Here is a 12,404-nt window from a genome sequence, read left to right on the forward strand (position 1 = left end):
CGCCTCTTACCGAGCTCTTGGCCCAGAGCCCGTCTGCCATAGTCCGAGGACAGTCGTGGGGACCCGAAGCAGGGTACGGCGTCAGCTGTTTTCCAGGGGTGCCCAGGTGGGCTCCGAGGTCTCTGCCTTGGACACCTGGGGCCTGAGGGCGAGGCTGGCAGGATCCCTCCGTTTCTCACCAAGAGGCTTGGTGCCATCTTTGGTGAGTTGATGTCCAGACAGGGGGCAGGGAAAGGGGTCAGCGATCCCGAGCTGGCAGGGGGTGGGGGAGGGGCGCGACAGGGGACACCCCAGTGAGGCAGGTGGGCAGCGGGCAAGGCAAGTGCACTGACTAGGGCGGGGCTGGTGTGAGAGCAGCTGAGGGCCCCCCAAAGGCCCAGGGGACAGACATACTCACAAACCTCTCTTCAAGCTCCAGAGGGGAGCACGACATGTCCTGGACCCGCGTATGGGCACTGAAAGCTCCTGTTTTCCTAACTCAGAACATCTGAGTTACGGCGCGTGCCTGTGGGAACCCCTCAGCGGGCAGAGCACCATCAACACGGCAGCCAGAGCCCAGAAATCAGAGTTACGGGTGAGGACAGGCTTTCATGAAAGACCGAGGCAGCAGGCCAGGCTTGGCATCTTCCACTCGGGGTGGGGGACGGAAAGCCAATCTCCCGGGAAGTCAATCAGGATTTGGGCTGGGAGGTGGGTGACATCCAGGGCCCGGGCTTCAGGGGCCATTACAGGGGACTCGATGAGGAACGCCAGCCCCCCACCCTGCCCTCCGGCTCAGACACCTGGATCAGGGGCCCCGCAAGAAAGGCCGCTCTCGGCTGAGAAGTGCTTGTGAGCCCGATAGACGTTAATATCCATTTGGGCTTCCGTCAAAAGCAATCTTTGCCCAGATACCTCTGGGCATCTGTCAGGATCACCTCCCTGCCACACGGAATCTCTCGGAAACTCAATTGTTGTTTGGGAAGGAGCTGGCGGCCGTGTCTCTGAACTCCGGGACAATCCATCCTCATTAGGCCCCGCATCTCAGCTGCCAGGGCTCAAGTGCAGACACCGGATAGCTCTCCCTGGCGGACGGGGCACCCCGTCCTGGGGAGACCAGGCCGGGCGAGCATGGGGCTCTTCGGTTTCTAAGCCGCTGCCCTGCCTGGTACTCCTCCCACCCTTGGAGGCTAGCAGAGCGGCCGCAGAGGAGGAAGAGATCTGTCCAAGAAGGAAGATCTGTCCGGTGGGCCAGCCTCACGCGTGTCCGTGGAACGCAGTGTCACACGGTGATGCTCATTTATTCAACCGCCGAGCACCAACCACAGGCCAGAGGAATCAACAGCAAGATCCTGGCCTGGCAGGCAGGGCCGGGGGGCAAGGCCAGGTGAATCAGCTGGCTTGTGTGAGGGCAGTAGGCCTGGGGGGCAGGGGTGTGGGGGAGCCCAGAGGAGAGCCCCTGGCCCAGCCTGGGGCAGCCAAGAGAGGCTTCTGGATGGGGAGGTCGGCGTTGGGGGAAGAGGTTCAGGCTCAGAGTTCTGCATGGCGGTGGCCAGGCTCCGTCTGGGTCCGTGGGGGCCGGAGAGGCCAGGGACCAGATGAGGGAGGCTTTGTCCTGAGGGTAGATTGGGCTCCTGCTGCCCTCAGGATTTCTCCAGGTGGGGAGGGACCCAGAGACCCGGGGCCCCGGGCAGTAGAGGCCACATGTGGCTCCTGGAGGTGAGGAGGCCACAGAGGCCGATGGACACAGGCCACAAAGTGACCTTTGGGTTGCTGTGGCCTCTGGCCCTGACTGACCCCAAGCCTTCTCCCCATGCTCATCAAAGCCCATAGTGGCCCAGGGCACATAGGGTCATGCTGATGGTCAGGGCCGCTCTTGAACTTGACACGTGCAGCCACCCCCAACCCCGCGCCCCAAAAGAAGGAGGGAAGGCTGGAGGGGAGGGCCACCTCCTGCTGACCCGTAACTCGGGGCAAGGGGCCCAGCGGGTCCGCCTACCACGGTCCTTGTTTGTACAGGTGTGACTCAGCAGTTTGCTGTCCTGCCCTTGGTGCTCCAGCCGGGTGTGAGCTCTACAGGGCAGTGACCCGTGCCCTGGTCACCACTGCAGCTCAGGGGTCTGCGAGGTGTCTGCACGCCACCCGTGCTCCCCCAACACTGGTCACACGCGTGAGACCGCTCGCACTGTTGGCAGTGACGCGTCACTCCCCCCGCCGCCCCCCCCCAGCCTTACTTTCTCATCTGCTCAACGAGGCTAACATAGCGCCGCTCACGTGGGGAGTCACACTCCTTGGCGGGCGGTGTACCTGTGAGGGAGGAGCGGGCTGAGCCCGGGGGACCCCCGTGAACGAGGAACCCGCTGCTTCCTGTTCGGGGATTCATTGCAATACGGGCCGAATGTCCCTATTTGGAAGGTGATGCGTGGGGCCCCGCTGGCGGTTTCCTGCTCTCCTCCCTCCCGGCCGTGTGGCCCTGGGAGGGTCCCGTCGCCTCTTGGGGCGCCCCCTTCCTGGTCCAGCCACCAGGATAGCCCTTGCGTGTCGTGTGGCTGCCTTGCAGGGCCTGGGGAATGGGGCGGCCATGCCCAGGACCTGGTGTGGGCTTGGGGTGGTCAGAAGGAGGGTCCCCCCACGTCCCTGCGTCTCTGCCCTGAGGCACCGCCTTGCCCCCACCCCCGGAGCGCTGCCCATGGTCCTGATCGCCAAACCTTCCTCGCTTCGCCTAATCACCCCAGGGGCTCACGGAGATCGGGTCCAGTTTTGCACCTCCTACCGCAGGAGCCCACAGAGGGATCAACCCTGCTCTGCGCTCCCACTGGGATTTGCAGTGCGGCCGGCTGCTCCGGCCGCCACCAGCCGAGTGGCCCAAACCCCGTTCTGCACAGTGACCACGTTCTCTGCCAGTCGTCCGAGGTCAGCGGCTCAGATATGCTGCTAATTGGCTTTGCTGTGAGGGAAACTCCCCCTCCCCCCCTGAGCTCCCCAGGCAGGAGGGAAAATCCTTCCTGCACTTGGAAGACATCAAAGGAGCCACCAGCAAGCAGAGCCCAGGCCGGCAGTGGGATCAGGCGCAGGGAGAGATGAAAAGCTTCCTAGGCTGAAAGGTGCGGCCCCCAGCCCCAGACCCCCGGCCACAGCGGGCTGGCCAGCAGGTCTATGGGACCCCCTGGGGGTATCAGCTCCTCCTGACTTGGGCTGAGGCTTCACAAGTTCTGGTGACAGGCCATGGGGGCTGGGCGCCCTGCCAAGACATCCGCGGGTCACAGTGTCCCCAAGCTGCAGCGGGCTGGGCGACCGCTCCCCACTGTTCTGGGGGGTCCTCAGGGGTGCACGTGCTAATAAAGGAGCCTGGTGACGGCCCCGCGTCCCCTTGACCGATCTGCTGGAAGAACGCTTGCCTCCCTCCAGAGCAGTCTGGATTTTTTAAACTTTCAACGTAAAACGGGGTAATACACGTGAAGGCTCAGCCCGGTACCTTTTGATAAATGGCAGCTCTGAGCTGTGTCTGCCAGGAGCCGGCAGGCACGACTGCCAAGCCGGAGAAGCATGGCAGGGCGCCAAGCCCGGGGGGACCATTTGCAGTCAAAAACAAGGAGTGGGCCCGCTTCCTTCTGGGCTTGGCAGCCGGTTCGGAAGGAGAGGGAGGTGACGTCCGTTAGACCTACTACGTGCGCCCGTTTTACACGGTCACTTCATTTTCTCTGCAGCCCTGCAGGCGTCGCTGGTGGGGCCTGTTCACAGAGGGGAAAACCTCTGTGACTTGTTCGAGGGCACAGGGCCGAGATTCGAACTCCACTCAGCCTCCTGTAGCTGTGGCCTTGCCAGCAAGCCCAGGGAGCACCCCCGGGAGCACTGCCCAGAGGTGCCCACAGGGGGTTTAAGGAGCCTCTGTCCCCCCCACCCCCGGGGTGGGCAGAGCTTCCCCCGCGGCCGCCTTTGAAGGGCCGCAGTGCACGTCCGTCTTTGTTCCTTGGAAACAGGGCCCACCTGTGCCACAGGCCCCCCACACCTCCCCCAGAATCACCTGTCAGGAGGTCTGGGAGGCTAGGGGACCCCAAAGCCACCCAACCAACAAGATCCTGCCTGTAACTGATTTCTTTTGTTTTTCTTTAATTTTTTAATGTTTACTTTTATTTTTGAGAGAGAGAGAGAGAGAGAGGGACAGAGGCTCCAAAGCAAGCTCTGGGCTGACAGCAGTGAGCCTGACGCAGGGCTCAAACCCATGAACCGTGAGATCATGAGCTGAGCTGAAATCAATGCTCGACCCACTGGGCCCCCAGGCGCCCCCCTAAAATGATTTCTACAGCAGCTTCATCAGATCCCAGGAAAAATCCCAGATGTGGTCCCTGGGGACCCTTTTAAGGCGGCAGAGACACCCCCTCCCCTTCTCATAGAGTGTGGACCCACCCAGCCCCCATCCCTAGGTCTCTCTGACCACCTGACAAGACCCTGCTCAATATGCAGTTCAGCAGAGCACCTCCTCCTCCGGGAAGCCCTCCTGGAACCCACCCCAGCAGATGCCTAACCTCGTCTGAGCTCCCAGCAAGTGTAATGACAGCTGTCACCATTCTGGACGAAGGCGTCTCACCAGGCACATGGAGCCATCACCACGTCTCTGTGTGGAGGGGCTGCTATAACCCCCGTTTCACAGATAAGGAAACCGAGGCACAGGGATGGCAGGAGCGTGCGAGGTTAGGGGCTGCTGTGCCGGGGACGGCTGGCATGTGCATCCACCTTTCCTAGGACTGCTAGCTCTCTGAGGGCCCGAGCCAGCCTGTGAGCCCAGCCGCACGGCGGGCAGGGCCCTGGGGCAGCAAGCCTGTCATTTCACAGCAGGGAGCCAAGGCAGAGGTGAGCACTCAGCCTGTCGGCTGGAGCCCCGGGGAACTTGGGCGCGTGCTGGGGCCGGCCCCCCCCAGCCTCGAGGAGCCCCCCCCGGCCACCTTCGCCTTCTCGTCTGCCATATGGGAGCACGAAGCCCCGCGTCCCCAGCGGAGGTGGGGACGGATGTGACCACCTGTGAGGACAGTGGCTGGTGCTGGGGAGACCGCGGAGCCAGGCTCGGGTGCCCAGGACAAAGGAGCCCATCTGAAGACGGGGCCCCGGCGGAGAGGGGACAAACGCGGGCCGGCCGGCCACTCTGTCCCCCCCACTCCACCGCCCCAAGCGCAGCGGCTCCTTCCCTTGGAACGCCTGCCACCATCTGCAGGACCACGTGGGCCCCGCCCTCCGTTGGCAGAGCCCCCCAGGCGGCACTTGGAAGACGCCGGGCGGCAGGCACTGGCTCCTGGGAATCAGGAAAACACGCGCTGTCTGTCTTCCTACGCGTCACCTGCCGGAGGGGCCGAGCGACGGCGAGCGTCCCAACATCGGTCCCTTTGCGGCTGCAACCCAAGGGAGACACCCTGGGAGCCGGACCAACGAAGGTTTCAGCCTTGCAATTATCTTGTTTCCCTACCTTTCTGCGCTTTTTGGGGGGAGGGGTGGTGATTCACATTCTGGATGGAATGGCTGCAAGTGGAAACGTCCATCTTTTACACGCTCCCTCTTCGCGTCTTCCCGGCTGGCTGATCTTTGCTCTGCAGTCCAAGGCCTGCTTGGTGACACCCGTCCATCCGGGGTCCCTCAAGTCCGGCTGCCGCTCAGCCAGAGTCAGAGAAAGCGTACCGGCCGTCTGTGGCCTCACACACACTTGGCTCTCGCCGGCCACGTCGCCCTGTCGTTGGCTCGAGAGCGAGGCCAGGGTGCCGAGTCTGAGATCCCGGCCGGTGCCCGGCACACTCCGTCACTCGGCGTCTGGGCCCAGGAGTGAGCACAGCCCGTGGCGAAGGCCGGCAGCGCCCAGAGCCGCGCTTCGCAGACTGTGGGTCGTGATCTCTTGGCAGGCAGCGAAATCAACCTAATGGTTTGCGATCAATATTACTTTTTAAATCAGATAGACTCTAGTAGATTAGAACAGGATAGAAACTATTAGAGCCCGTCCGTCTTAATAAGGGCAAATATCATTCCAGGGAGGTTTGGTTGGCAACATAAACACCTGGTCGTGTGCCCGTCGTCATGTGAACTGCTTCTCCCGGGTCGTGGTCGTAACGTCGCTGCAAACCCCCCTCGTGGGTGTGTCTGGGCCCTTGAAGGGTCGCGATCATCGCCCCTCAGGGTAAAGTGCTCATGTTGGCACACAGTCGGTGCGGCTTCTAAGCTGGCGCAGACTCAAGCCGCCCGTCGGGGATGTCTGCCACACTTGGTTGGCTGCAGCCTCGTGTCCCCGGGGCGGAGAGAAAGGCAGGGAGCCCCCAGCGGCCCCTGATCATGTGCTCACCCATGATCATGCAGCCAGAGTGAGCCCAGTAGGCTCCTGCCTGTTACTGGCAGGGGGAAGGGGGCTGAGAACCGGGTTTGGAGGTCGGCGCTTGGGGGGAGACGAGGAGGCACGCCCCAGTCCTGGGCAGCGGAGAATAAGAGTGACGTGGGTGGTAGGACATTGGCCCGTAGGTGTCCAGCCTGGCCTTAGGCTGCGGGCGTGAGACTGTCCACCCCATGCCCACAGCGCCTGACTCCCGGCCCGCCCCTGAGCATCTGTCTGGGGGCGCGGGGGACAGGATTCGGTAAATAACGCATGTGCTCACAGAGGAGGACTCAACCCCAGCACCTGCGGTGGCCGGCTCTCCACACCGCGCTCGGCCCATCGTCAGGTCCCAGGGCTTACCCCCGCCCGTGCCTGGACGCCTGGCTTCCCCGTACTAGTAGTACCAGGAAAAATAACAGTGATGGCAAATAACAGTACTGGCGCTCTTCCATTTATTCCTCATGGGGCCCTCGGAGGCGGGGCTTGGGGGAAGGAGGGGAGGGTGATGTCCTCAGGCCACACGGCCTGACTCGGGGACTCTGCCCTTGCTCCAGGGCCATCCTGGACTCCCTCCCAGAAGCCAGCCCAGCTGGCCACACCCACTCCCCTCCACTCGTAGAGCAGTCCTGCTTCCCGCGTGGAGGGGGGGGTCCCCTGTGTCCCCTGCCCTGAGGCAGAGGCGCAGTGGAACCTGTGACCGGATGAGGGAGGCTTGGGGGCGGCTGCCGACGGCTCAGCAAGGACACGTGCCCAAGTCTGGAAGGAAGAGCAGGGCATTCCTGGGGCAGGGGCTGTGGAGGAGGGGCAGAGGGAGGACCCACGGCCAGACCTGGGTCTCCCCTCGGCCATTCTCCTGCAGCGGGCGTGCACTGAGCGCATGCTCACGGACCGCCACAGCCCACGGGGGGAGCGCTGCTGTGACCCCCATTTACAGAGAAGGAAACCGAGGCTCAGAGAGGTGCAGTGCCGGCCAGTGCTCTGAGTGGGGGGGGGGGGCCCAGGTCCCACCCATCCCCCCTGCACCCGGCCACCCCTCTCCCCGGCCCCTGACTCCCTCCCCCTGCAGAAACAGCCTCCCCCCTGCCTTCTGCCTTCTGGAGACTTCTCCGGGGAGCGTCTGAGCTTCTGCCAGGATTAAGCCTTTCAAAGGGCACGTGCTCAGGGTCCCAATCCGGCCATCAATACCCGCTGCCCACCGCCGCTCAGATCTCTCGGAGCGTGATCGAATTTCCTCCCCCAGCCAGTCCCTTCTAAGCACTTGCACCTGTCAGGGCCCCGCCAGGGTTGAGGTGGTAGAGCAAGAAGAAAGAGGTGTCATCTCCCTGCCACTCCCTGACGTCAGAGCTGCCCAAACGCTGTGACTGACGGGTCCCCACGGGCAGAGGCAGAGCGTGCGGCCAAGCTCATGGCAGATGATGTGCCCGGGCAGTTCCGGGCGACCGAAATCAGGCTGCTTAGTAATGGATCCGGCAGCCTGGTGCCGTGGCCAAATCTCTAACACCTCACACGCAGTACAGATGGAGGCGGGGGTGGGGGTGGCAGGAGGGGAGAGGCGTGGAGGGGGGCAGGGGGGGCGGGTGCTGCCTCGGCAAATGAGCAAGAAAAAGGCTTGTTTCACAGAAAGAGTTGGAAGTGGGGGCGGGGCGGCCAGGAACAGGACTGTCAGCGGATCCTGGAAACACCCGAGGCAGCGCTCTGGCCTGGACCTGAGCGGCACTGTTTCAAAGCAATTTAACCGATGGGATTCCTGACTCCCAAATCAAGAAGGTTATTAAAATGAAGAACACAGGCAGCCCGACTGCTCATTGGTGCCCGAGTCACGCCCCCGTGGGCTGTGCACTCCTGTCCCCACCCCCACCCCCCCTCTCTGGTTCCCCAGGCCGCCCACGGGTCCCCGGCCCAGGCTTCTTATTCTGGGGGACTTAGTCTGGTGTGCGTGACTCTGGCAAAGTCATTTTGAGAGACTGAGGTCTGGAAGCTTCTTCTGGGTGCATGTGTTTTCTCGGTTTTTAAAAACTCCAGAATGGATTTCTTGCTCAGTTTTCTTTTGACCTGGGGAAAGATATTAGGACCCTTGCCCACTCCTCTATTTGACCAGTGGGGAAACTGAGGCCCAGGCCGGGGTGGGGCCAGGCCAGCGTCTCCCAGCAAGGCAGCAGAGATGGGCCTGGAAGCCCGGTTTTCTGCACCCAAGCCCAACATGATTCCTTCCTGAGGGGACGTTTTGGGGGTCTCGGGAGGCGTTCAGTCTGTCCCACCTTGGGCCACCATGAAGGCCCTGATCTGCCACGGGCCCATGCCGGATCGAGCTGCGAGGGTACGGGAAGCCCAGAAGCAGGCAGGTGAAGGGAGTGCCTGGGGCGGGGACACGCGGCGGGGTAGGGGGGAGGGGTTAGGTGACGCAGGGGTCCTGGGGGACGCACAGTGGGGCGGGGAGGGGGTCCCGGGGGACACGGGGTGGGGCTGGGGGGTCCCGAGGAACGCGCGTCGGGGCAGGGGTTCCTGGGGGATGCGCGATGGGGCTGGGGGGGGTCCCGGGGGATGCGCGTCAGGGCAGGGGTCCCGGGGCCGTTGGCGCCAGCTCTCCGTCCTTTGCAGGTGTTTCAGCGCCGGGAGGACGGCTCCGTGAACTTCTTCCGAGGCTGGGACGCGTACCGGGACGGCTTCGGCAAGCTCACGGGGGAGCACTGGCTAGGTGAGGCCCGCCGCCTGTCCAGCCGCCGAGGGCCTGCCGTCTGCACCCCCAGCCCCAGGGGACGCGCCCTCCCGGGATGGCGGGACATCAGGGTCTCCGGGGGGCCTCCACACACACACCTGAGCCAGGGGCTGCCCGGAGAGGTGCTCCGTGCATTCTGTGTGAATGTCAGTGAGCAGGAGGCCAAAGGAAGATGGGGCGCAGCGGGGGGGGGGGTCCCTTGGAGGAATGTGCCCGTTTCCAGTCAGGATCCAGTGAGATGGGGGCAGGGGAGAGGCAGAACCCCCCAAACTGCCCTGCCCTCGGGGGCCAGCAAATGCCTGACCATCGCAATGACTCCTAAAAGAGAGGCCGGGGGTCCTGAGGCCCCAGGGCACAGGCACGTTTCCCATCGTTGGCACACAGTCTGAGCCGGGCAGAGAAGGCTTAGATCTGTATTACGTCTAGACACTTCCGATTTATCTTTAAATTCACTCAGCATCTTAAAACATTTGAACATCTGACATGATGTCATTCTGAAGCATTACATCCATAAAAATCACAGGTCGGAGGTCTTCTACATATTTGGGAGGGATCTGGGACTGGAGGTGAGGGGTTGTTAATTGTTATTTTAGAGAGAGAGAAAGAGAGTTCGAGTGGAGGAGAGGGCAGAGGGAGAGAGAATCAGTGCGGAGCCCAGTGCAGGGCTCGATCCCATAACCCCTGGGATTATGACCTGAGGTGAAACCGAGTCGGACGCGGTTGACTGAGCCGCCCAGGCGCCTCTGATTCATGTCTATATACTTGACCATCTTCAAGTGCACAATTCAAAGGGGTTTAGCATATTCAGAGTTTTGCAGCTTTCACCCCTAATTCCAGAACGTTCTCTCCACCCTAGAAAGCTCAGAGCCCCCGCTCACAGTCACCCCCATTCATATTTTTAATATACATTAAAATCGGGGCACCTGGTTGGCTTAGTCGGAGGAGCCTGTGATGCTTGATCTCGGGATCATGAGTTCGAGCCCCACGATGGGTGTAGAGATGACTTGAATACATAAACTTTAAAAAATAAAATAAACACAATCCTGGAACGACATGCCATGTGTGAAGGGTGCACCAGCCCCACTTGGGGTGCCCCACCCCCTCTAGCAGGGCTGGGGCAGCTGGGCAGGAGGGAGAGGAGGCCGGAACAAATGTAGGGGGCACGTGGTTGGTGGACAGGAGGGGGTCGGTCCCAGAGGTGGGACCAAGTACGTGCCCGCTCACTGCACACGCGCAGGCGCCCCGCTGGGGACCTACACTGTCATCTGCCTAACGTCCGCCTCCCCCTTCCGTGACCCTGTGAACCACGGGCCAGGACCCTCCCTGTCCTGACCTGCACTGCGTCCTTGTTACCAGGTAGGGGCCGGCTGCAGGAGCGGCCAGTGTGGACTTCCCGGCCCCAGTCTCTACTTAGTAGGCGCCTCCTGTATGCCCAGCCCACTTTACAAACTTCAGCCCTGACCCCTCATGCCCTACCCTCACAGCAGCGCTGCCATCCTCCCCTTCTAGGGGCGAGGAAACTGAGGCTCAGAAAGAGCTGTGTGTGTGTGTGTGTGTGTGTATGTGTGTGTGTGTGCGCGCGCACACGTGCTGGGGTGCTGGGGGGGAGAAGCCTGGGCAGGTGGGCAGGATTCCCAAGCTGTCGCGTACACCCTGAACCGAGTGAATGAGAGCAGGGGCAGGATAGGGGCTGGGGGAGAGGCGAGGTGGGAGACCCCTCCTCTGGCCCCTCCCCCCCAACCCCAGGTGGGTGTGTAAAGATGGAGAGAGGCTGGGGGGCTGTTTCCACATCACCACCCACTCCCTTAGAGCAGTGCTGGTGACTCTGCCACTCACGGCATCTTAATTGAGCTCTCTCAGCTGCCACGGAAGCTTCGGGAGGAAGCATTTAGGTGGGGCCTTGCTTAGCTCCTGGCAGCCAGGGAGCCCCGAGGAGAATGTCAACGCAGCCCTCCACCGCCCCGGCCCTTCCCTCTCTGCTTTTCCACGCTCCCCTGTCACCTTCTCATCCAGTGCTTTGTCTTTTCCTATTGAGTTATGGGAGCTCTTTATATATTAAGGTTATTGGTTCTTTGTCAGATACACATGATACATCTTTACCTCCGGTCGTTTATCTTTGGACTTCTTTTTGTTGTTGTCGTTAAATTATTGCTTATTTCCTAGATGTTTTAAATTTTTATGTAGCCAATTCTTGCCAGTTTTTTTTCCCCTTCATATCCTCTGGGTTTTAGGCCCTACTTTCCCCTCCCAGTTTTATAAAAATGCCTCCTATTAAAAAAAATTTTTTTTTCAGGGTTTGTATTACTTGCGGATCTGCGATCGATCTGGGAGTTTGTCCTGGGTGACGGTGTGAGGTTTGGAGGGCTGAGTGTTTTTCCTGCTGCCTCTTCCTCCAACTTGGATGGTGCTGGGGGTCTGATCTCAGCTCACCGTCCGGGGGCCCAGCAGAGTAGCGGGGGTGGGTGTTGTTAGGATTTCTGCAGGGGCTGCAGAAACACAGAGAGTGAAGGCAGAAGGAGAGCCCGGGAGGGGTGCCTCTCACAGGGAGAAGGTTGGAGGTGTCAGAGGAAGCCTGCTGCCCCCACCCTGCCCCTCCTCCAGGGCGCCCCACCCGAGAGCCCCTCATGGGCACTGGGATGTCGCATCCAGCTTAGCCCAGAGGAATGTGTGCTCAATGGGGGGCCTTTGGGCACCAGCGACCATTCAGTGATGGGGAAAGGGATTCTGCAGCGCCCCTGCCCCGTCCCTGGATCCCATTACTGGTCTTGGACAAGAACTGGGAAGAGCAAAGAGTCTGGGCCAGTGTGCCTGGGTTCGAATCCCAGCTCTGCCGCTTACCAGCTGTGTGACCGGGGCCCATAACTTAACCTCTCTGGGCCTCATTTCCCTCCCCTATGAACCAGGGAGAACAAAGCCCCTGCCTCATTGACATGACAGTGGCCGACACCGGGACAATGTGTGCAGTGAGCCAGGCAGCGTTCAAAGAGCTGTACAGGGATTCTTTGATTTAATTGGACTCATTCTAAATTCCACTGGATTCTTTAATGCCCAAGAAGTGCTCCGAACAGCGCCTGGCATTTGTGAGTGCCATCCGGCTGGTGGCTGTGGCCTCGCCGCCCTTAGAGCTCGCGGGACCCGCCTGGCCCTTCATCTCAGCGCCGGGAGGCCGGCTCTGCAGGTGGACAAGTGGGGCCCCGCAAGAGAGAGAGCGGCTTGCTCTGAAACACCGACCCAGGGAGCGCAGAGCAGAGAGAGGCGGGCGGACAGGACCCTTCTGCTCCGAGCCCGGTGCCGGCCAGGCCCTGGGAACGCAGGACGGGTGGGGTCTGCCGTGGCCACTGTGACTCTTGGCAGCTGCCTCCC

General features: G+C 61.6%; 1 protein-coding gene across 1 annotated transcript in view; it reads left to right on the forward strand.

Moving 5' to 3' along the window:
* The window catches only part of FIBCD1 (fibrinogen C domain containing 1), a 29,812-nt gene that overhangs the window by 15,434 nt on the left and 1,974 nt on the right, over positions 1-12,404 (forward strand). The window contains exons 5-6 of the mRNA XM_029921057.1: positions 483-574; positions 8,924-9,020. Of these exons, the coding sequence (XP_029776917.1) occupies positions 483-574; positions 8,924-9,020 (189 nt within the window). The remainder of the gene's footprint in view (positions 1-482; positions 575-8,923; positions 9,021-12,404) is intronic.

The sequence above is a fragment of the Suricata suricatta genome, chromosome 13, assembly GCF_006229205.1.
Source record: "Suricata suricatta isolate VVHF042 chromosome 13, meerkat_22Aug2017_6uvM2_HiC, whole genome shotgun sequence".
Classification (NCBI taxonomy): Eukaryota; Metazoa; Chordata; class Mammalia; order Carnivora; family Herpestidae; genus Suricata; species Suricata suricatta.